The following is a 22,430-nucleotide window of genomic DNA, read 5'->3' as shown; positions in this document are numbered from 1 at the left end:
AGGTGGACCGAAGACAATGATCAAGCGATTTGTCTCCTGCCATCCCTCTCCAGCCTCTGACAAACAGAGGCCAAGGACACCATTTTATCCCCTGGCTAATAGCCTTTTATGGACCTAACCTCCATGAATTTATCCAGCTTCTCTTTAAACTCTATTATAGTCCTAGCCTTCACCACCTCCTCTGGCAAGGAGTTCCACAGGTTGACTACACGCTGTGTGAAGAAGAACTTCTTTTTATTAGTTTTAAAGCTTCTTCCAAAAGAAACCTGCAGTCTAGTCATAGCCCCAATGATTTTTTAACTCTTAACAAGCCTGGGCAGAAGAAACACGGCTCCACCACAACTAACAGAAGAAAGAAGCTCCCAATAGAACCTGTTTAACTCTGCTCTTTGAACACTGGAAGGAAATACACCAAACTAAGCCAGGTAATGCACCCTGAAACGGACATATCAGCTCCAGACCAGAATAGCCTTTTCTCACCCCTCTGACTCTCATAAGGCGCTAAAAGTCGTGCCCTTAGTTAGCGAGGTATTTTCTGCTCACTGGGAGCACTTTCTTGTGGCACAGATTAATCACAGTCCTGCTTTTCTGTATTCCCACAAAAATACAAGCATCGTGACCATATTTCAGCTAGCGGTTCATGCAAACATAGCTGGCGTTCGGTTGCAAATTCAGCTAATTGCAATGAGCAAAACACCGCGCCGTCTGCTGACGTCACATCTAAGCAAAGCAGAAGCAAACAGCATTTACATAGACACTCCCATGATCTCTCTCCCCTCCCCACCTCCAGCTAGCTCCAACTGGGGTTTGCCCCCCCCCTCCACACACACATCTTAAGAACCAGACCTGGGAGGATCCAAACAGCCCTAGGCTCCAAGGCTATATCTACACTGACAGCTTCTTGTGCAAGAACTGTTTTCACAAGAGTTCTTGTGCAAAAGGTCTTGCGCAAGAGCGTGTCCACACTGCCATATGCTTTTGCACAAGAGCGTCCATGGCAGTGCGGATTCTCTCTTGCACAAGAAAGCTTTGATGACCATTTTAGCCATAGGGGTTTCTTGCACAAGAAACCTCTGTTGCCCGTCCACACTGCCTTCTTGTGCAATAGGGCTTATTCCTTGTGGGGAGAGGAATAACTCTTGTGCAAGAAGCCCTCTGTTCCAATGCTTTACTGTAAATTTACTTGTGCAAGAACACACGTGCCGTGTAGACGCTCCACAAGTTTTTGCACAAGAACGGCCATTCTTGTGCAAGAAGTCTGCAGTGTAAACGCAGCCCGGCTGATTCTGGGGGACAAATAAAGAGAAAACAGGGAGGGGTGTGGAGATCAAAGGGCCTGCTGCCTCTCACAGGCCTTGAGAGACCCGCCCAGTGGAACTCTGCCCGGATGCATGAATGGATATAGGAGCAAAACTACTCCCGACTGTCATAGACCCCTCCCTCAGCCAATCTATACTCCCTGCCTTTCCAGCTAGCTAAGGGTATGTCTACATTACCCTCCTAGTTCGAACTAGGAGGGTAATGTAGGCATACCGCACTTGCAAATGAAGCCCGGGATTTGAATTTCCTGGGCTTCATTTGCATAAGCGGAGAGCCGCCATTTTTAAAACCCCGCTGGTTCGAACCCCGTGCAGCACGGCGACACGGGGCTCGACCTAGGTAGTTCGGACTAGGATTCCTATTCCGAACTACCAGTACACCAGTACACCTCGAAAAAGATACACAAATTGCGAACTGCTTTTTTTTCCCGGAAGTGGCTCTTCCAAAATTTGGCCCGTCTACACAGGGCCAAATTTTGGAAAACTCTCCTCTTTCGGCACATCCCTTAGGGTATGTCTACACAGCAAAGTTATTTCGAAATAACAGATGTTATTTCAAAATAACTTTCCTAGCATCTACACAAGCCAACTGCTATTTCAAAATTAATTCGAAATCGCAGAGGGCTTATTTTGAAATCGGTAAAACTCATTCCACGAGGAATAGTGCCAATTTTGAAATTGCTATTTCGAAATAAGCGCTGTGTAGACGCTTATTTCGAAATAGGGGGCCTCCAGCCCTTCCCAGGGTGCCCTGCTGGCCGCCCTGGCCACAAGGTAACTTCTGACCGGTTGGGCCTTAAATGCAATTTAGCATCCAATCAGTATGGACGCGCTATTTCGAACTAGCAAAAAGCTATTTCAAAATGCATTTTGCGTGTAGACACGTTAGTTCGAAATAAGATATTTCAAAATAACTGTTTTGAAATTAGATATTTCGAAATAATGCTGTAGTGTAGACAAACCCTTATTCCTCTCATCGAGAAGAATACGGGGATGTGGAAAGAACATGCCTGCTTTTTCGGAAACTGTTCTTCCGGCATCCAGGAAAAACTCTGCAGCCTAGCCATAGCCTCTGTGTAAGTATATAGTCATTGTGTAATTACCAGACACGGGGAGGAGAGAGTCAGGAAGGAACCCAGCAAGGGGTGCTAACTTACTGAAGCCCGCTAAAAAAATAAAAATGGAAATCCTCTGCAGCCAGTGAGATCAATGGAAGGCGCACAGTGCGGCCTACATTAAGCGGGGCCCTGAGGAATACAGACTCTCTGTTGTGCTGACCTCCCAAGGAGTATGATGAGCGGCGGGGAGGTTGAGGAACAGAACATACGATTGCTCTGAAACGTTAGAATGGCCCTGCTGGGTAGCTGGGGAAGTGGAGGGAGGATCTGTTAGATGGTGAGAAGCCTGTGGCACACACCGGGTCTGTGGAAAAAACCCCATGTCTTGTCCCAAGAGATTACTGGAACAAAGGGGAGAGCTCAAAGACCTTCCAGCTTCCGGGAGCTTGGAGTGGGTTGGAAAAGGCGCCATCCTTCTACCAAAACATTTCAACACCTGCCTCCAAAACAAACAAAAAACGAAACAATTGAACTGGAATTCATTTTCAAATTCAACACTATCAGCTTAGGCCTGAATAAGAAATCCCTTAGGTTGCGTCTACACAGCAGTGTGATTTCGGAATGACTGAGGTGATTCCGAAATAACAGAGTCCGCGTCTACACACAAGCAGTGATTTGGACATAATGTGCAGCCGGAGGACTTCTTACTCCGACTCCTCTCACCCTCATTGTCTGAGGAATAAGGGCCGTCGGAGGAAGAGGGCTCGAACTCGAACTTCCTGTTGCGCCAAAAGCCGAGTAAAGCTATTTCGACTTCAGGTATGCTACTGACATAGCTCCAGTTGTGTAGCTTTTTTTGGCTTGAGCCCGGCTGTGTAGACGGGCCCTTAGAAGCCTGTGAAGCGGTTCACCGTCTTACGAGCGCCCTTTTGTGGCCGTGGGTGTGTCCACAAATTCCTCCACTCCAACAGGCTCTGGAAGAGGAGATGTTCCATCCCACATGGCTTTTCTGGTTGGTCACTTGGGACCAAGCTTTTTTTAACCTCCTTTTTGTAGCTGTTGGGGTTCGGGGAGCCCAGGCCCACTTGTTCCTCTGGGTCTTGGCCCAGGGACCCTGTAAGTAGTAATTGCCTGTTAAGCATCCTTGCTGGTCCACTGCTACCTCCCTCCCTGGGCCACTTCTCCAAGAAACTGCTCCATCCAGCCCCTTTTCTAAGGCCTCTGAGGCCAAGTTTTCACCGCACCCTGTCCAGAATTCTGCAATTTATTGTAGTCTATCACAGCCGGTCTTCAGCCTCTGGACCTGGGTCTGAAGTCCAGCTCACACTCGGAGCTGTCTGAGGTACCACTGTCTTCCCAGTTGGTCCCTGGGCCTGGGCTATACAGTTGTGACTGGTGTGGAGAAAGTGAATAAGGAAAAGTTATTGACTTGTCCCCATAACTTAAGAATGAGGGGTCACCACATGAAATGAACAGACAGCAGGTTTAAAACAAACCAAAGGACGTTTTTCTTCACGCAGCGCACAGTCAACCTGTGGAACTCCTCACCAGAGGATGTGGTGAAGGCCAGGACTTTAACAGGGTTCAAAAAAGAATTAGCTACATTTCATGGAGGATAGGTCCATTAATACATATTGGCCAAGATGGGTAGGAATGGTGTCCCTAGCCTCTGTTTGTCAGGAGCAGGAAATGGGTGACAGGAGAAGGATCACATGTTCTATTCACTCCCTCTGGAGCACCTGGCATTGGTTGCTGTTGGCAGAAAAGACTCTGGGCTGGACGGACCTTTGGTCTGACCCAGTCTGGCCATTCTTATCATAGAATCATAGAATATTAGGATGGGAAGGGACCTCGAGAGGTCATCGAGTCCAGTCCCCTGCCCTCATGACAGGACCTAATACTGTCTAGACCATCCCTGATAGACATTTATCTAACCTGCTCTTAAATATCTCCAGAGATGGGGATTCCACAACCTCCCTGGGCAACTTATTCCAGTGTTTGACCACCCTGACAGTTAGGAACTTTTTCCTAATGTCCAACCTAAACCTCCCTTGCTGCAGTTTAAGCCCATTGCTTCTTGTTCTATCCTCAGAGGCCAAGATGAACAAGTTTTCTCCCTCCTCCTCATGACACCCTTTTAGATTCCTGAAAACAGCTATAAATGTCCCCCCCTCAATCTTCTCTTTTCTAAACTAAATAAACCCAATTCCTTCAGCCTTCCCTCATAGCTCATGTTTTCTAGACCTTTCATCATTCTCGTTGCTCTTCTCTGGACCCCCTCCAATTTCTCCACATCTTTCTTGAAATGTGGTGCCAAAACTGGACACAATCCTCCAATTGAGGCCTAACCAGCGCAGAGCAGAGCGGAAGAATGACTTCTCGTGTCTGGCTCACAACACATCCGTTAATACATCCCAGAATCATGTTTGCTTTCTTTGCAACAGCATCACACTGCTGATGTTCACAGTGTGGCAAGGTCATGAGAACATTCTTTTATCAACCTCCCCGTGTCAATAATGGGGATTCAGTCAGCGTCTCTACACTGCCTGGGGTTAGGGGTGGACTGTTCGCACCTCTCAGTGCTGTAGCGATGTTTAGCTATACCTGGCCTGTGACATGCCCCAGGGTGGGTCTACATTCAAATCTCAGAGTGGTTGCTGTGTTAGTCTGTATCTGCAACAACACTGAGGAGTCCCGTGGCGCCTTAGAGACAAACAGGTTTACCTGGGCATAAGCTTTCGCGGGTAAAAACCACTTCCTCGGGCACATCGCTGACTCTTTAAGGTGCCACAGGACTCCTGGATGTTTCTACATTCAGCAGAGATGCTTTGGCCAAAGGTGTGAAAAAAAACACCTCAGACAGACATTGCCATAGCAACGAACCCCCGAGTGTAGACACAGCTATGCCAGCAGAAGAATGCTTCTATTCATAGAACCCTAGAATTGGACGGGACTCAAGAGGTCGTCAAGTCCAGTCCCCTGCCCACACAGCAGGACCAAGCTGTGGACGCTATCTTTCGAAAAAGCAGATCGCTTTTTTGTTGCACTTTTGCGATGTAAATGCTCTCTTTGGGTATGTCTACACTACCCTCCTAGTTCGAACTAGGAGGGTAATGTAGGCATACCGCACTTGCAAATGAAGCCCGGGATTTGAATTTCCCGGGCTTCATTTGCATAAGCGGGGCGCCGCCATTTTTAAAACCCCGCTCGTTCGAACCCCGTGCAGCGCGGCTACACGGGGCACGAACTAGGTAGTTCGAACTAGGCTTCCTAGTTTGAACTACCGTTACTCCTCATTCCACGAGGAGTAATGGTAGTTCGAACTAGGAAGCCTAGTTCGAACTACCTAGTTCGTGCCCCGTGTAGCCGCGCGGCACGGGGTTCGAACGAGCGGGGTTTTAAAAATGGCAGCGCCCCGCTTATGCAAATGAAGCCCAGGAAATTCAAATCCCGGGCTTCATTTGCAAGTGCGGTATGCCTACATTACCCTCCTAGTTCGAACTAGCGGGGTAGTGTAGACATACCCTTTCAGAAGACGTTTTTCCAGATCTCTTCCAGAAAAGCTTCTTCCGAATGAATCCGTCAGTCTAGACGTAGCCTTAGACGTGTGAGAGAGGAACGGACACCTGCCTGAGTGTGCAACCGCCTGAAAGAGTTCCTCCAGAAGATAGGATCTGCTGCCACTCCAGGAAGGACAGGGGCCCTTGCACATGGTAGGGTGAGAAGACCCAGGTACCAAGTATCTACCTCCCTCAGATTTCCCTAATTTGCCCCGGGAGCAAATGCACCCCCATGTAGAGGGCTTCAGAGTAGGGCGTACAAGGGTCTGCCAAGGCCCTAAAGCAGTGGTCCTCAAACATTTTGGCCCTTAGCCCACCCTGCTTAAGGAAGAGTGACCAGGGGAGCAAAGCGGACAGGGGGCTGCAAACAGAGGCATTTAAGAGGGAGAGCAAGAGATCCCGCTGCTGAACAGGTCTATGAATGGGTCATTGCCTTTTACCAATTTTTTTTCACTGAGGGGGGGCGGTCGGCAAACTTCAGTTCCCAGCCCAGGAGGGCAAAACGTTGGCGAGCCGGGGCGTTTTTTGTAGCTGGAGGAGCTGCAGGCCCAGAGCCCCTCTTCTTTTCGCTGTTCCAGGTCAACGGAAGTGGCGGGAAGTAGCAGCCAGCATGTCCCTTGGCCCATGCTGCTTCCTGCAGCTCCCATTGGCTGGGAACGGCGATCAGCAGCCAATAGGAGCTGAGAGGCTCCATACTTGCAAGAGCTCCAAGTAAACCAAAAGTCCTGGCGTGCCAGTGGCTTATGCTGACGAGCTGGGACCGGCACTTTGCAAAGCGCCGATAGAGAGTCTGCTTACGAACGGGTCATTGCAATGTTTGCAATTTTTTTAACTTGGAGGGCGTTGGCTTAGGAACGAATGGGCTTATAATGGGGTATATACGGTAGCTGGTTCCCTGGTACTTCCCAACTGTAGTCAAGCCTGCTTGTTTTATTTAGCGAAATAGATGTGGTCAGAGACCAGGATCCCATTGATCTGTACAAACACAAACCAAAACTATGCTCCCTGCCCCACAGACCTTACAATCCAAACCTGAGACACATGATAACAGATGGAAACAGACAGGTGGGAGTGTACAAAGAAACAACGAGACGATATCAATGAGGCTAAGATGTAGCAGACCCAGAATATCAGCTGTTGTCGAGTTTATTCCCATCTTACATACTCACCCGCTGCAGACTTGAATTTTGCTTTACATAGGGCCTGATCCCAATACAGCACAATAATTAATAACAAGCACAGACCTTCACTCTGAGCGCTATTAAACAATTCCGGGGTGAAGCCGGATTGCCATCTTTTTCATATTCCTTACTAGTCCGTAGCGAGTGCACATTTCTGCAAAGGGGGGTCAAATGGTGGGTTTGCAGGCAGGTCAATTTCCTGATTCTCTGGTGTAAGAAAAGGACAACACCGGTGTGACCGCTGGAAAGAAAAACGAGACTCCCAAATGAAGTGGCGACGTTTGGTGACAGCCAGATGGCCCCCCACCGGGCCAGAGCGGCTCAGCACGGGGCGGCTGGAAATGCTATTCTCAGCACGGACCAGAAGAGGAACATTTGCATACGCTTCGAACGAGTGACCTTCTCTTTCTCCGGCAGAGGAGGATGTGCCAGAGGAGAAACCGAGCCGGATGGAAGAACAGCCAGTGAGTGGGATGAAAGGCCCCGCCAGAACAAAATAAATCTGGAGGAAAGAAAACAAAGTGGGTGAAATCCGCTTCTGCACAGGTCTGCATTGGCGTGGCACACTGTAACCCACCCACGTCCTCAGAAGAGAGTGAAAATGTAGTATCGGGCTGATTCTTTGCATTTATCCTACAGGGAGAACAACATTTGTCAGGGTGGTGAAACACTGGAATAAGTTGTCTAGGGGGTTTGTGGAATCTCTAACATCCCTGGAGATATTTCAGAGCAGGTTAGACAGACACCTGTCAGGGATGATCTAGGTATACCACATCCACCGCTTCTCCCTTATCCACACGTCTCGTTATCCTATCAAAGAAAGCGATCAGATTGGTCTGACATGATTTGTTTTTTACAAATCCACGCGGGCTGGCTGTTCCCTATCACCTTAATATCTGTCAGATGTTTGCAGATGAATTCGTTAATTACCTGCTCCATTATCTTTCCTGGCACAGAAATTAAACTAACTGGTCTGCAGTTCCCTGGGTTGTTATATCCCTTTTTATAGATGGGCACTAAACACGAGAGAGCGGTTCAGCCTGGCGTGGAATGCAGATATTGCATTTGCAACCCGAGAGCGTGGTTCCAATCTCGCTGAAATTAATCATTTTTTTTCACTGACTTCACTGGGCTTTGGCTCAGGTCCATGCTGTTCAGCAGAGCAGATAGCTGAGGCAGACACATGCTCTGTACTGTGCTGGAGAAACCACATGCAGAGGAGAGACAATGATGTGGTAGCATTTTAGGGCAATGGTACAGTTCGCTGCAAAAAGCCACCAGCAGAGGTAATCTCTCAGGGCCAGATCCTGCACACAGCCCCCTCCGGAATCTAGCTCCCGTTGCCTGTGAAATTAGCAGCCTGACCAAGTGGGAGACTCATTAGATGTGCCGTTAAGCAGGGGACATAACTGCTACCTGAAGGATACGGTGACTGTCGGCAGGAGTCAGACCTGAGTAGCAGGTAAAACCTGCCAATGGGTCTTGGGTCTCGGGTGTCTGGAATAGGGCTAGCTCCCTTTGATAGACATACCCTGAGAGACATCGCACGTTCCCAGCATGCAAACCCTCACCACGCCCTCCACATCCTGATTCGGCCTCAGCTGCAGTATTGTGTCCAGTTCTGGGCACCACATTTCAGGAGAGAGGTGGAGAAACTGGAAAGAGTCCAGAGAAAAGTCGTCCGCCTTTGGCAATTGTTTGGATCGGGACACAGATTTCGGAATGGGTGGAAAGATGCTTTCAGTTGAGAACTAACATGAATTTATTGCAATGATGCCTTCAGGTCACAAGGTGTGACCAGGGCCCCATTAGGCTAAGCTCCATGCACATATAACACCCAGACAGCCCCTCCTCCAAAGAGCTGCCAGGCTTAGCATAAAGATGAGACGCACAGCCAGGCACAAAGGGGTCTCGATCTATTGCACACGGCTTCTGGGCACTAGGACAATGAGAATAAAGAACTGTAACAAGCGGAGACAACAAACAGGCCGAGGGTTGCCCGGTAACAGCCTGGCAATGAGGCTCCATTGTTGGAAAATGTGGATCTGGTTCTGCATTTGGTGTCCTTGTCCACCCTGAACGGCCAGGTCTGTTCACAGTTGAAGTCTAGGTTCATGCCCCTTTATATTTACTCTAATCTCCCCCACTGAAAAAACAAAGATTAAAATAAATGTTATCCATGGAATTGGCAGCATTCGGTTCCTTTTATATAGTTTTAATGAATAACTTTAATGTGTATTTTAAGCCAATTTTTTATTTTGATCAGTTGAAATATTCATAGCCGTGGGAAATTACAAAGGAGGGGGTCAGAGCAGGCAGACAATAAGCATTTAGTGACAGCAGGGCCTACTGGTTTTTCCCAAACCAGGGCTAGAACCCACAACCCCACTGTTTCCCAGGCAATCACCCTATCCCCTAGGCCACACTGGAACCTGAAATTGGAGAAGTGAAAGCTTTCAGACCCACAAAGCTCCCTTGTCATTTTGGTTGCCCCCTGCTGGACTCTCGGCAGTGCGTCCACATCCTTTCTGTAATGGGGGGGGGGGGGGGGGGGGGTTCAAAACTGGATGCAGTACTCATAAGAGGGGCCAGACGGGGTCAGACCAGAGGTCCATCTAGCCCAGTATCCTGTCTGCCAATGCCAGGTAACCCAAAGGGAGTGAACAGAACAGGGAATCATCAAGTGATCCTGCTCCTGTCCCCATTTCCAGACAAACAGAGACTAGGGACACCAGCCCTACCCAGCCTGGCTAATAGCTATTGATGGACCTAACCTCCATGAATCTATCTAGCTCTTCTTTGAACCCTGTTACAGTCCTGGTCTTCACAACATCCTCTGGCGAGGAGTTCCACAGGTTGACTGTGTGATGAGGAAAGAAAAAATTCCTTTGGTTTGTTTTAAACCTGCTGCCTATTTATTCCTCTGGGTGACCCTCTAGACTACGGAGGTGCCCTCCCCAGTGCCGAATAAAGTGGAACAATCACTTCCCTCGATCGGCTGGCAATGCTCCTCCTGCTGCAGCCAAGTCTGCTATTAGCCTTCTTGGCTACAAGAGCTCCCTGTTGACTCCTAAAGCCAGGAAGGTGTCTCTTAAAGGGGAGAGCCCCTCAAATCTCTCCTCCAGAGGGGCCGACCCTCTCCCACACTCGCCAGCCTCGGGAGGGGATGCTTGGGGAAGAGGTGTACTGTGGAAAGAACAAAGCCGCTCCCTTGAAGACCTGCAAAGCCGACAGGCAGCGAGAAGCTCAGAGACGTGCCCGCAGCACAGCAAAGGGGGCGGGGGAGTGAGACACAGCTCAGGGGCTGTCCGTCTGGTTGCCATGGGTTTCCTGCTCCTCCGCTGCTGCTCCCTGTCTGGCTGGCGCACGGGAGGCGCACTTGTGGAGAATTCACACGTGGGCCCTGGCCGGCGGCTGTGGGCCTGAGCACCCACGGGGCCAGAGCGAGGCAAGGCCAGCTTCTGTCCCCACGCCCGGAGACACCTGCTTCCCAGGGCCCTCTCACTCGCTTCTCCTCTCTCTCCACAGCAGCGCACGCGCCTGCCGGTGTGTTGCAGGGTGTCGGCCACACGTTCAGCGCCCTGTCCAGGTCTAGGATAGCAGATAGGACCTGGGGATGACAGGGGCTGAGAAGCTGGATAGGAGTCAACAGGGCGCCCTTGTCGCCAAGAAGGCTAATGGCAGATTAGGGGGCATTCGGAGGAGCATGGCCAGCAGATCTAGGGATGTGATTATTCCCCTTTATTCGGCTCTGGTGAGGCCACATCTGGAGCGTTGTGTCCAGTTCTGGGCTCCCCACTACAGAAAGGATGTGGACTCATTGGAGGATCCAGTGGAGGGCAGCAAAAATAATTCAGGGGCTGGAGCACATGACCTATGAGGAGAGGCTGAGGGATTTGGGCTTGTTTAGTCTGCAGAAGAGAAGAGCGAGGGGGGATTTGAGAGCAGCCTGCAACTCCCTGCAGGGGGGTCCAAAGAGGCTGGAGAGAGGCTGGTCTCAGTGGTGGCAGGTGGCAGAACAAGGAGCGATGGGCTCAAGTTGCAGTGGGGGAGGTCTAGGTTCGAGATTAGGACAAAAACTTTCCCTAGGCGGGTGGGGAAGCCCTGGGCTGGGTTCCCTAGGGAGGGGGTGGAATCTCCATCCCTAGAGGTGTTTCAGTCCCGGCTGGACAAAGCCCTGGCTGGGATGATTGAGTTGGGGTTAGTCCTGGTTTGGGCAGGGGGCTGGACTTTGTGACTCCTGAGGTCTCTGCCCACCCTGGGGTGACTCTCTGCTTCATGCTTTCCCGGCCACTGTCCAGCATGCACAAGACACTGCAGCCCACATGCACAGCCTAATCGTCATGAGCCATGATGACCAGCTGCAGATTTCATCTCCACCGCGGAGGGGGCACCCAAATCACTTTTGAAAAATCAAGGCCCGGGGTTCCTGGTATGTAAAGTCTGGCTGGGATGCTGATAAGCCATGGAACCTGGGGCAAATTGCTCAACATTTCGGTTAGTCCTTTCCGTACCTGGAAAAGGAGGCTAATGAGGCTAACGAGGCTACTTGCTTTGCAAAGGGGTTGCAAAGATCCATCAGCCAATCTCTGTAAATCTGTGCTAAGGGCAGCAAAAATGTTGAGAGGTTTGGAACGGGTCCCATATGAAGAGAGATTAAAAAGACTGGGAGTTTTCATTTTAGAAAAGAGGAGACAAAGGGGGGATAGGAGAGAGGTCTATAAATCATGACTGGTGTGGGAAAAGTGAATAAGGAAAAGTTATTTGCTTATTCCCACAATATAAGAACTAGGGGTCACCAAATTAAATTAAAACAGGTAGCAAGTTTAAAACAAACAAAAGGATTTTTTTCTTTCCTCATCACACAGTCAACCTGTGGAACTCCTTGCCAGAGGATGTAGTGAAGACTAGGACTTTAACAGGGTTCAAAAAGAGTGTGATAGATTCATGGAAGTTAGGTCCACCAATGGCTATTAGCCAGGCTGGGTAGGAATGGTGCGCCTAGCCTCTGTTTGTCTGGAAATGGATGAGAGGAGAGGGATCACATGATGATTATTAATGGCCATTTCCTCTGGGTGTACAGCCGTGCTCCTCCCGGAAGATTCTTCAGCGATATGTTTGCTATTTAATCAGCTCACAACCAGTCAGGCAGAAATCTAAAGGCTGGTCAGGGTATTTCTCTCTGGGAAGTGATTTCCTTTTAAGATGTGATATACAGGGAACCCCTCCTTGCTGCACCGTTTGCTTTGCAGGGGGAAGACAGCAATCGAGAAATGCAAATCTTTTGACACTCTTCCAGCCAGGTGCAACTGATAAAAAGCCTGTTGGAACTGGTATGGCTACACTTCCAGTTGCATAACCGCCTTACGACACAGCTTTTCCAGCCTCCATCAGGAGCCCAGAATGAAGTCAGATGTTCTCGTGAACAGAGCACAAAATAGTAGAAGCTCACGGCCGTCAACAAAGAGTTAGATGCATCAGACATCCTGGGCCTTCCTTTTGGTTGTCTTGCTTTCATAGGTCTGAAAATATAGCCAGATCTTCCGAAACCATGGGCTTTCTGAACTCCCCCTGAAGTCGCCGGGAACTCATCTGTTCTGAAAATCAGGCCCTAGAGGTCCTCCGAGGCTCATTCATTGGTGAGGTCTCTGAGTGCGTCTACACTGCACCCGTGGCTTGAAGGAAGGTACGCAAGTTGAGCTATGCAAATTGTGTAGCTTCTTTCGAGTGTATTTCGAAATAGCTTATTTTGTTATTTGGCACTGTCTACACAGCACCAAATTGTGAAATGAACCGCTCTTCCAAAATGCCCCTTACTCCTCGTGGAACGAGGTTTACAGAGACGTTGGAATAGCGCGCCCGTTATTTCAAACGATCTTTCTAAACAATGGGGCTATGTCTAGACTGGCCAGTTTTTCCGCAAAATCAGCTGCTTTTGCGGAAAAACTTGCCAGCTGTCTACACTGGCCGCTTGAATTTCCGTAAGAACACTGATGATCTCATGTAAGATCGTCAGTGTTCTCGCGGAAATACTATGCTGCTCCCGTTCGGGCGAAAGCCCTCTTGCGCAAATCATTTGCGCAAGAGGGCCAGTGTAGACAGCACAGTACAGTTTTGCGCAAAAAAGCCCCGATGGCTAAAATGGCGATCGGGGCTTTTTTGTGCAAAAGCGCGTCTAGATTGGCACGGATGCTTTTCCGCAAAAAGTGCTTTTGCGGAAAAGCGTCCGTGCCAATCTAGACGCTCTTTTCCGCAAATGCTTTTAACGGAAAACTTTTCCGTTAAAAGCATTTGCGGAAAATCATACCAGTCTAGATGTAGCCTGGGAGCGCTGTCAAGACCTATGACGGAAGACTGAAAGAACTGGGCTTGTTTAGTTTGGAAAAGAGAAGATCGAGAGGGGACATGATAGCAGTTTTCAGGTATCTAAAAGGGTTTTGCAAGGAGGAGGGAGAAAACTTGTTCATCTTGGCCTCTGCGGATAGAACAAGAAGCAATGGGCTTAAACTGCAGCAAGGGAGGTTTAGGTTGGACATTAGGAAAAAGTTCCTAACTGTCAGGGTGGTCAAACACTGAAATAAATTGCCCAGGAAGGTTGTGGAATCCCTATCTCTGGAGATATTTAAGAGTAGGTTAGATAAATGTCTATCAGGGATGGTCTAGACAGTGTTTGGTCCTGCCATGGGGGCAGGGGACTGGATTCAATGACCTCTTGAGGTCCCTTCCAGTCCTAGTATTCTATGATTCTATGATTCTAAGACACAGAATAGCTATTTCAGGATACGGGAAGTTTCCCGAAATAGCGCTGCAGTGTAGACATACCCTGAATTATCCTCCCCTGCCTGATAGCAGTATGAAGGGCACACCCAGATCTCTGCTGCCCTGCACATGAAGAACAGTGATAGAAATGTAGCCGTGTTAGTCTGGGGTAGCTGAAACAAAATGCAGGACTATGCAGCACTTTAAAGACTAACAAGATGGTTTATTAGATGATGAGCTTTCGTGGGCCAGACCCACTTCCTCAGATCAAATTGTGGAAGAAAATTGTCACAACCATATATACCAAAGGATACAATTAAAAAAAATTTACACATATGAAAAGGACAAATCAAATTTCAGAACAGAAGGGTGATGGGAGGGGGGGGGAAGGTAAATGTCTGTGAGCTAATGATATTAGAGGTGATAATTGGGGAAGCTATCTTTGTAATGGGTAAGATAATTAGATTCTTTATTCAGACCTAGGTGTAAAGTGTCGAATTTAAGCATGAATAACAGTTCAGAGGATTCTCTTTCGAGTGCAGTCTTAAAAGGCTTTTGAAGCAGGATGCAGGTAATTAAGTCATTGAGTCAATGTCCTTTCTGGTTGAAATGGCAAGAAACTGGTTTTTTTTGTTTGTTTTCACAAAGTTTCTTGCCATTTCAACCAGAAAGGACATTGTCTCAACGACTTAATTACCCGGCCTTCGTTTCAAATAGGACCATTCACACTGGAATGGGCAGAACCAAAAGACGAAGGGGGGAAAGGGGGGATCCTGGCCCCACTGAAGTCAAAGGCAAGTCTCCCATTGAGTTCAATGGGGCGGGATTTCATCCAGATCTGAGCTCTCCTCATCACAGTCCATATCCACATTTTGCAGCTCAGGGCACATCTTTAAGCGCAGTCCCTAGAGCCACATGGCACTCAGCAGTGTCATTTTCAGGGGGCTGGGCTACAGTCAGAAGTGCTCACGGTCCTCAAGGATCGCTCTGAGTTGGGACTCCAGCTTCCCAAAGAGCTCAAACCACCCTCCGAGTTTGAGGGGGGTGCTTATGTACCCCACACACCTGCTGGGGGTGGTGCACTGTCCCAGGGAGTGGCATTTAGACCACTGACACAGAGAGCGACTGAGTCTGCCCTGTAGTTTTAGCTCAAGCTGTAAAGACTCATGCACTAAGCTCCAGGGGTCCCAGGTTCAATTCCACGTGCAGACAGCCACGGCCTGCTGGTGTGACACTTGTGTGGTTCTGTTTTCCGTGTAGTGCGCCTTTGCAACCCAAGCAAGCTGCTGGGAGCGGCCGGCATTTTGTGCGCAGCGCTCATGCAGCATGTTACGGAGGGGAGACACACACACTGTGCTCTCTCCAGGAGACTTCACGTTGGTTCTTGTCTTTCATTTTGTTTCCCATCCCTTAAAACAAAACCCATTTAGTGCAGAGCTCCTCTCTGGGAGCCAAAAGCACAAGAGCCATGAGGAGACTCCGTCAACAATACAATACAAGTAGTGCTGCTTGGGGCCTAATATGCCTTAGTCCAGCAGGTTTCAAATGACGGGGTGAGACCCAGTTCTGGGCCGTGGAATGTCGGGCCCCGGGTCTTGTGGCTGCAGGGGGATCAGGTGAGCAGTCGGGGGGCTAAGGCAGCTCCCTGCCTGTCCTGGCACCGCAGACTGCTCTGCGCCCCAGACGTGGTTGGCGGCAGGCCCGTTTCCTGGGACCAGGTGGGGAGAGGAAAACGCACAAAGCTCCATGCACTGTCCTGCCCTGAGCACTAGCTCCGCACTCCCATTGCCTGGGAACCTGCTTCCGGCTGCTTCTGGGGTGCAGCCTGGTCTACGGGGCCAGGAGAGGCCAGAAGCTGCCTGGGCTCCCCCTCTGCACCACTGACCAGGAGCTGCTCAAGGTCAGCCCCTCCTGCCCCAGCCCTGACCCCCCCAAAATGGAGTCCCCTCCTACAGTCCAAAGGTCTCTTCCTCAGCCCCACCCCAGAGCCCCCCACTCCAGCCACATTCGGTGGGGTCACGGGCCTGGCCACTTTTCTTCAAGTGGGGCGTGAGAAAAAAAGTTTGAAAGTTTGAGGGAAGATTCAGCACGGGAGTAACCGATGGAACGCCCAATTGCCCAGCGTTTGCTGTGTCAACGAGATCCGTACACGCCATTTTTCTCTTGATCTTTTTTATTTCGTTTCACTTGTCGTAGCGGCAATCTCCAAACAGTAGCGGAAACCATGAAAATACAAACCACTCCTTGCTCAGGGAATAGCACTTTGTTGCCCAAAGTTAAGAATTCAAAGCTTCCCTTAGGGGAGAGAAAAAAAAAGCAAACCCTTTACGGATGCTGCACTAAGTTTACAGGCCTCTGGGGCTGGATTCACTCCAGCAAATGTGGCAGTCCCGTCATGGGCCGGTCCTGGGCTATAGAGAGACAAAAGAATTCGACCTGGCTGTGGGTGCTACGGCTGGTTTTGTTCATGGGGCCGTGTGCGAAGACTTGCTATAGCTTGAGTCCATGTAGATTCACTCGTCCTGAGTTTCACATTGAGCTTTGAACAAACGCAGAAACCTCAGAGCAAAACCCAGCATGGACCCACTCCCTTTCAGCAAGGCCCTGCCGGGCCATTTGACACCCGAGCCGGTTTGGCTTGAAAGAGCACAAACGACTTGTTTGCCCTTGGCCTGGATTCTGAGAGTGGGGTGTGATGTGACAGAGGAAGGAGAGTGCTGATTGGCAAAGCACCCACAGATGCTCAGAGCCAGCAGCATCTGTTTCTACTGGTGGTGCACATCACAAAATTTATTCTGCACACAAATGGAAAAAAATTAGAGGGAATACTGACCACAGGACTATTTCAATCCACACCTTCCACATGTAGAACAGCTGTCCATGGAGTGTGGTGACTGTAAGGCAAGGAACTCAGAGACCTTGCCCTCTCAGACCAGAAAAGGCAGTAGTCAGCTCTGCAGACAACTCTTTGGAGCAGATCCTCCTCTGGCATACAGCCATCTATTTTAGGTCCTTAGGCACCCATCACAGCCGTGCCTGACCTTTCCATGCATCACTACCGACAACAGCTCTGCGAGGCATGGATGTGCTGGTATCCCCCTTGTACAGATGGGAAACTGAGGTATGGAGGGACAAAGTGGTTGAGGACACACAAGAAATCTGTGGTGGAGCAGGGAGTTGACTGCTTGTTTCCTAAGGCCCAGCCTAGCACAGAACCACCGGAGCGCTCTGCCTTTCTTCAAGGGAGCTGCCGTGTTTCAGGCCAGCGACAGATCTGGCTCTTTGTTGGCTACATCCCATTCCTGTACCCCCACCTGATATGCAAATGTGGCTGCCGTTGATCATCGGAACCCAGCGCACATGTGGACCAGTTTTGGTGCTGTTTCCTCCATCCTCTGCCTCCAACTGCTTCCCCCTCCAAATTCTGCCTGCTCACTTTCACGCTGTTTGTCGCCTGGATGCTCAAGACCACAAGATGGACACGTGCGTGCTGGTGAAAGCTTTTTTTCCCCCCGCAATTGGGTCACAGTGCTGGCTCGTATTTAATTTGTGATCTCCTATAGCCCCCACATCCTTTTCAGCAGGACCACTGCCTCACCAGTTAGTCCCCATTTCATAGTTGTGCATTTGATTTTTCCTGCCTAAGTGAAGTTCTTTGCACTCGTTGAGTTCCATGTCTTGGCAGCGTGCTATTCCAACGTCCCAGCAAACCTTGTTCCAACAGGAGTAAGGGACATTTCAGAATCACACTCTATTTTGAAATTAACGCGAAATAAGCACACAATTTGTATAGCTCAAATTGCGTAGCTTATTTCAAGCTAAGGATGCAGTGTAAAGGTGCCCTCAAGGTACACCTACACAGCAATATTATTTCAAAATAATTAGCATTATTTCGAAACAATTTTAATCCGTGTCTACACAGCTGGCAGTTATTTCGAAATAATGTCGAAGAACTGTCAAGATGGAGGACTTCTTAAGCCGACTCCTGTCACCCTCATCATAGGAGGAGTAAGGGAAATCGGAGGAAGAGTGCTCTATTTTGAAATAAGTGCTGTGTAAACGCTCCCAGTTTCGAAATAAGCTACGCAATGGCTGTCACTCCATTTGCGTTGCTTATTTCGAGTTAAGCCCTGCTGTGTAGAAGCACCCTAAATTAAGCCCGAATGGCTGCATGCGCTCGGAGGAAATCCATAGTTACCATTCACAGCAAAGGCACAAGTCAGGACTAGCCCAGCTTCTCTGCTGGTCTTTTGGGATGCGTGGCCTACATCCGCTACTCCCCCCCGCCACGGGAAATCAGCTTTCTAACCAAGACGGCAGCTGGAGGCCCTTCCAGAGGAGTAGCACTGATTTTTAGAGGAGGAGGCGGGGCAGACTTAAGGGGATTTTGCTTTGGTGCGTGGCTGTACTCCTACACTTTGATTGCCAACCCTCTGGGAGGTCCGACGGCCTCCCGCTGCCTTGCCGATCACTCTGGCGCCGCTGCCGTCTTTTACAATCATTTCCCGATGAGCTAGAGGAGACGGGACTGGTTCCCGATGGGTCTAATCCCCTGGCTCACCTGTAGGCTTCTCCAAGCTCTCTCAGGCTGAGGCCTAGCGGCACTGCCTGGAGGCAAGACCTGCAGTGGGGTCACCCCCCATTTTACCTCGTCCCCTCCGCTTCCTCTGGAGTCTTCGGCTCCAGCAGTTCCCCTCTCCGCTCCCCCCGCCCTCCCCAGCGGTGGGCGCCCCCTCCCGCGCCCCCCTAGCACAGCGAGAAGCGGCGGGAGTTGATGTTCATCTTGGTGACGCCGATGAGCCGGAGGGGGGCGGAGAGGCTGAAGGAGCTGACGAGCGGGAGGTCGCAGAACAGGTCGGCGAGCTCCTCCCGCTCCTCCAGCTCGTAGGTGGCGTCGTTGAGCATGCGCCGGTGCAGGTGGCAGGTCTGCTCGACCTTCAGCTTGGTGAGGTCGCTGCGCAGGCGCATGAGCTGCCGCGCCAGCTGCTGGTCCTGCAGGCGCATGTCGGTCTGAAACACAGAAAGGGGGCCCATCAGTCACCGCTTCCCTCCGGTTCTCCCAGCTCCCCTGCCGCTTTCACGGAGGGCTGTTTAACGTGTCGCCGGGGTTACGGCTACCCTGCGGCACCACTTCTGATCAACAGACGTTATTCCGAAATAACAAAGGGCACGTTATTTCGCTCCCATTATGTCGAAATACTGGCGACCGGAGGACTGCTGACTCCAACTCCTGTGACCCTCATTTCACGAGGAGTAAGGGACGTGGAAGGAAAAGGGCTCTCTCTCAGACTTCCTGCCGTGCAGACAGCGCCGAAAGCCGAGTTACGCAGAGAAGAAACAGGTGGCCCAAGAGCGGATGGGGTAAACGGAACTGCTTTATTGCCCACACATGTTTACCTCAGACAGTCAACACAACATCTGCGTGGCAACAAATTGGCATTAGTCACACCCTTGTATCTATTTTAATATGTTAATTCACTCGTCTATCACTACTTTTCCTAAAACCTTATTTAGTAATGTTAACGCCCATAAAATGAATATTAATAAGCAAATAATGAATACAATTATACCCACTTCTAATTCCCCTTTATTCGGCTTTGGTGAGGCTACATCTGGAGTATTGTGTCCAGTTCTGGGCCCCCCACTACAAAAAGGATGCGGATGCATTGGAGAGGGTCCAGCGGAGGGCAACCAAAATGATTAGGGGGCTGGAGCATATGACCTACGAGGAGAGGCTGAGGGACTTGGGTCTGTTTAGCCTGCAGAAGTGAAGAGTGAGGGGGGATTTGATATCAGCCTTCAACTTCCTGAAGGGAGGTTCCAAAGAGGATGGAGAGAGGCTGTTCTCAGTAGTGACAGATGGCAGAACAAGGAGCAATGGTCTCAAGTTGTGGTGGGAGAGGTCCAGATTGGATATTAGGAAAAACTATTTCACTAGGAGGGTGGTGAAGCACTGGAATGGGTTACCTAGGGAAGTAGTGGAGTCTCCATCCCTAGAGGTGTTTAAGTCTCAGCTTGACAAAGCCCTGGCCGGGTTGATTTAGATGGGATTGGTCCTGCCTAGAGCGGGGGGCTGGACTTGACGACCTTCTGGGGTCTCTTCCAGTCCTATGATTCTATGATAAGGGGATGGTTGGATGAAATAACATGATCTTGGTAACTAATTGACCATTCATTATCAGTTGGAAATAGGTCAATGGAGGGATGATAGGAGTTGCTATAGGGAACTTTCTGGGTGTCTGGCTGGTGAGTCTTGCCCACATGCTCAGGGTTTAGCTGATCGCCATATTTGGGGTCAGGAAGGAATTTTCCTCCAGGGTAGATTGGCAGAGGCCCTGGAGGTTTTTCGCCTTCCTCTGTAGCATTGGGCACAGATCACAGCTGAAGGACTCTCTGCATGTTGGGGCCTTCAAAGTATTTGAGGGCTTCAATATCTGAGACATAGGTGAAAGGATTATTCTAAGAGGGGTGGGCGAGATTCTGTGGCCTGCACTGTGCAGGGGGTCAGACTAGATGATCATAATGGTCCCTTCTGACCTTAAAGTCTATGAGTCTATGAGTCTATGAGACTATTTTCATCATTTCTAATTAAATCAACACTTTTCTATACTACAAACTTTCTAAATCAACAGGTTACAGCGATTGCAAGGAATTTGACCCTGAAGATGTATTATGCAAAGCCAATGAGGAAAGCGAGGATACGTCTACACTAGCTCATTAGTTTGAGGTAGATGGGGTAATTAGAGCAAGCAGAGTTGCAAATGAAGCCTGGGATTTAAATATCCCGGGCTTCATTTGCATGTTCCTGGGCGCTGCCATTTTTAAATCCCCCCTTAGTCCGAACTCCGTGCCCACGGCTACACGCGGCATGGAGTAGGTAGTTCGAATTAAAGATCCTAATTCAAACTACCGTTACATCTCGTGGAATGAGGAGTAACATTACTCCTCGTGGAGTTCGGACTAAGGGAGATTTTAAAATGGCAGTGCCCAGGAACATGCAAATGAAGCCCGGGATATTTAAATCCTGGGCTTCATTTGCAACTCTGCTTGCCCTAATTACCCTACCTAGCTCGAACTAACAAGCTAGTGTAGACGTACCCAAAGAGACATAACAAAGTAAAGTAACTCCATACTTACCTGGTTTCCTAGGCTACGAGAACTGAAGAGAAAGAACATGTTTATACATCAGAAATGATAACACCGGTTTTGACCAGACTCTTAATCTATCTTCCCAAACTACAAAACATGAAAGGAAAAAGTATGTTTAAAGGGTAATGCTGAGGATGACCCCTGAACCGCTAATGTAGAACAATTTCAGACCCCTATTAAGTTTTTACAAATCCCAACATAAGCTATTTTGACTTCAGCTACGCAATTGACGTCGCTGAAGCTGCGTCACTTATTTCGGCTTGAACCCTGCCGTGTAGACGTGCCCTGAGCAATCAGCGATGCGCAGAAGCAGCAATTAGATCAGGAAAAGAATTTAGAGAAAATTCACCCCCGAGGGTCAACTTCATTCCATGAATCCCAGACACTACATTCACCAATGGCTTTTTAAAGGGACACTAGCTGTCTTGCAGTGTAGTCAAACTCACAGCTTAGAAGTTCTTTCCAGATATCTAGCCTTGAAAGTTGGCAAATTCAAAGGGCACGAAAGGAAATGCCTTAAGCTGCGGAACTCATTGCCACTGGATATCCTGGGCCAAAATATTAGCAAGACTCCAGGAGGGAATGGACACTCTATGGATAATCAAAATAGCCAGAGTGAGCTTAGCAAATACCAACAACATAAAGGCTACGTCTACACTGGCATGATTTTCCGCAAATGCTTTTAACTGAAAAGTTTTTCCGTTAAAAGCATTTGTGGAAAAGAGTGTCTAGATTGGCAGGGACGCTTTTGCGCAAAAGCACTTTTTGCGGAAAAGCGTCTGTGCCAATCTAGACGCGGTTTTGCGCAAGAAAGCCCCGATTGCCATTTTCGCCATCGGGGCTTTTTTGCGCAAAACAATACCGCATTGTCTACAATGAGGGCTTTTGCCCAAATGGGAGCAGCATAGTATTTCAGCAAGAACACTGACAATCTTACATGAGATCGTCAGTGTTCTTGTGGAAATTCAAGCAGCCAGTGTAGACAGCTGGCAAGTTTTTCTGCAAAAGCAGCTGCTTTTGCGGAAAAACTTGCCAGTCTAGATGCAGCCAAAGAGCCTTGGAAGGGAGATTTACAAGCCTCACGCTTTGTGGTTTACACCTTCGTGTGACTATTACAGACCATGCTGAGGTCTACGGTGGAGAGCGAATCGCTTCACATCCGCCAAGAGGGGGGAGTCTTGGAAACATCTTGCGCTGGCCATTGCTGGAGAGACAGCACTGGGCCAGAGGGAAGACTGGCCAGTCCTATGTTCCATGTTGCTTGCATTGGTTTCAATCTGTTTCTCTTACCTGGTACCCCCCAACCCACCTCCACTCCAGGGCTTGCCCTTTTCAAATACTTGTCGGTGGTCAGAGCCCTGCAAATGTGTGCATATTAAGAACATAAGAACTTAAGAGCAGCCG

At 49.4% G+C, this 22,430-nt stretch overlaps 1 protein-coding gene across 1 annotated transcript in view; it reads right to left on the bottom strand.

The window, feature by feature from the left end:
* Window positions 1–13,409: 13,409 nt before the first annotated feature.
* The window catches only part of FAM167A (family with sequence similarity 167 member A), a 37,999-nt gene continuing 28,978 nt past the window's right edge, over window positions 13,410–22,430 (bottom strand). Inside the window, exon 3 of the mRNA XM_075923240.2 lies at window positions 13,410–18,887. Within this exon, the coding sequence (XP_075779355.1) occupies window positions 18,624–18,887 (264 nt within the window). The 3' untranslated portion in view covers window positions 13,410–18,623. The remainder of the gene's footprint in view (window positions 18,888–22,430) is intronic.

This window comes from Pelodiscus sinensis, chromosome 3 (genome assembly GCF_052426305.1).
Source record: "Pelodiscus sinensis isolate ZL-2025 chromosome 3, ASM5242630v1, whole genome shotgun sequence".
In the NCBI taxonomy this organism is placed as follows: Eukaryota; Metazoa; Chordata; order Testudines; family Trionychidae; genus Pelodiscus; species Pelodiscus sinensis.
This window is presented reverse-complemented; position numbering and strand designations above follow the sequence as displayed.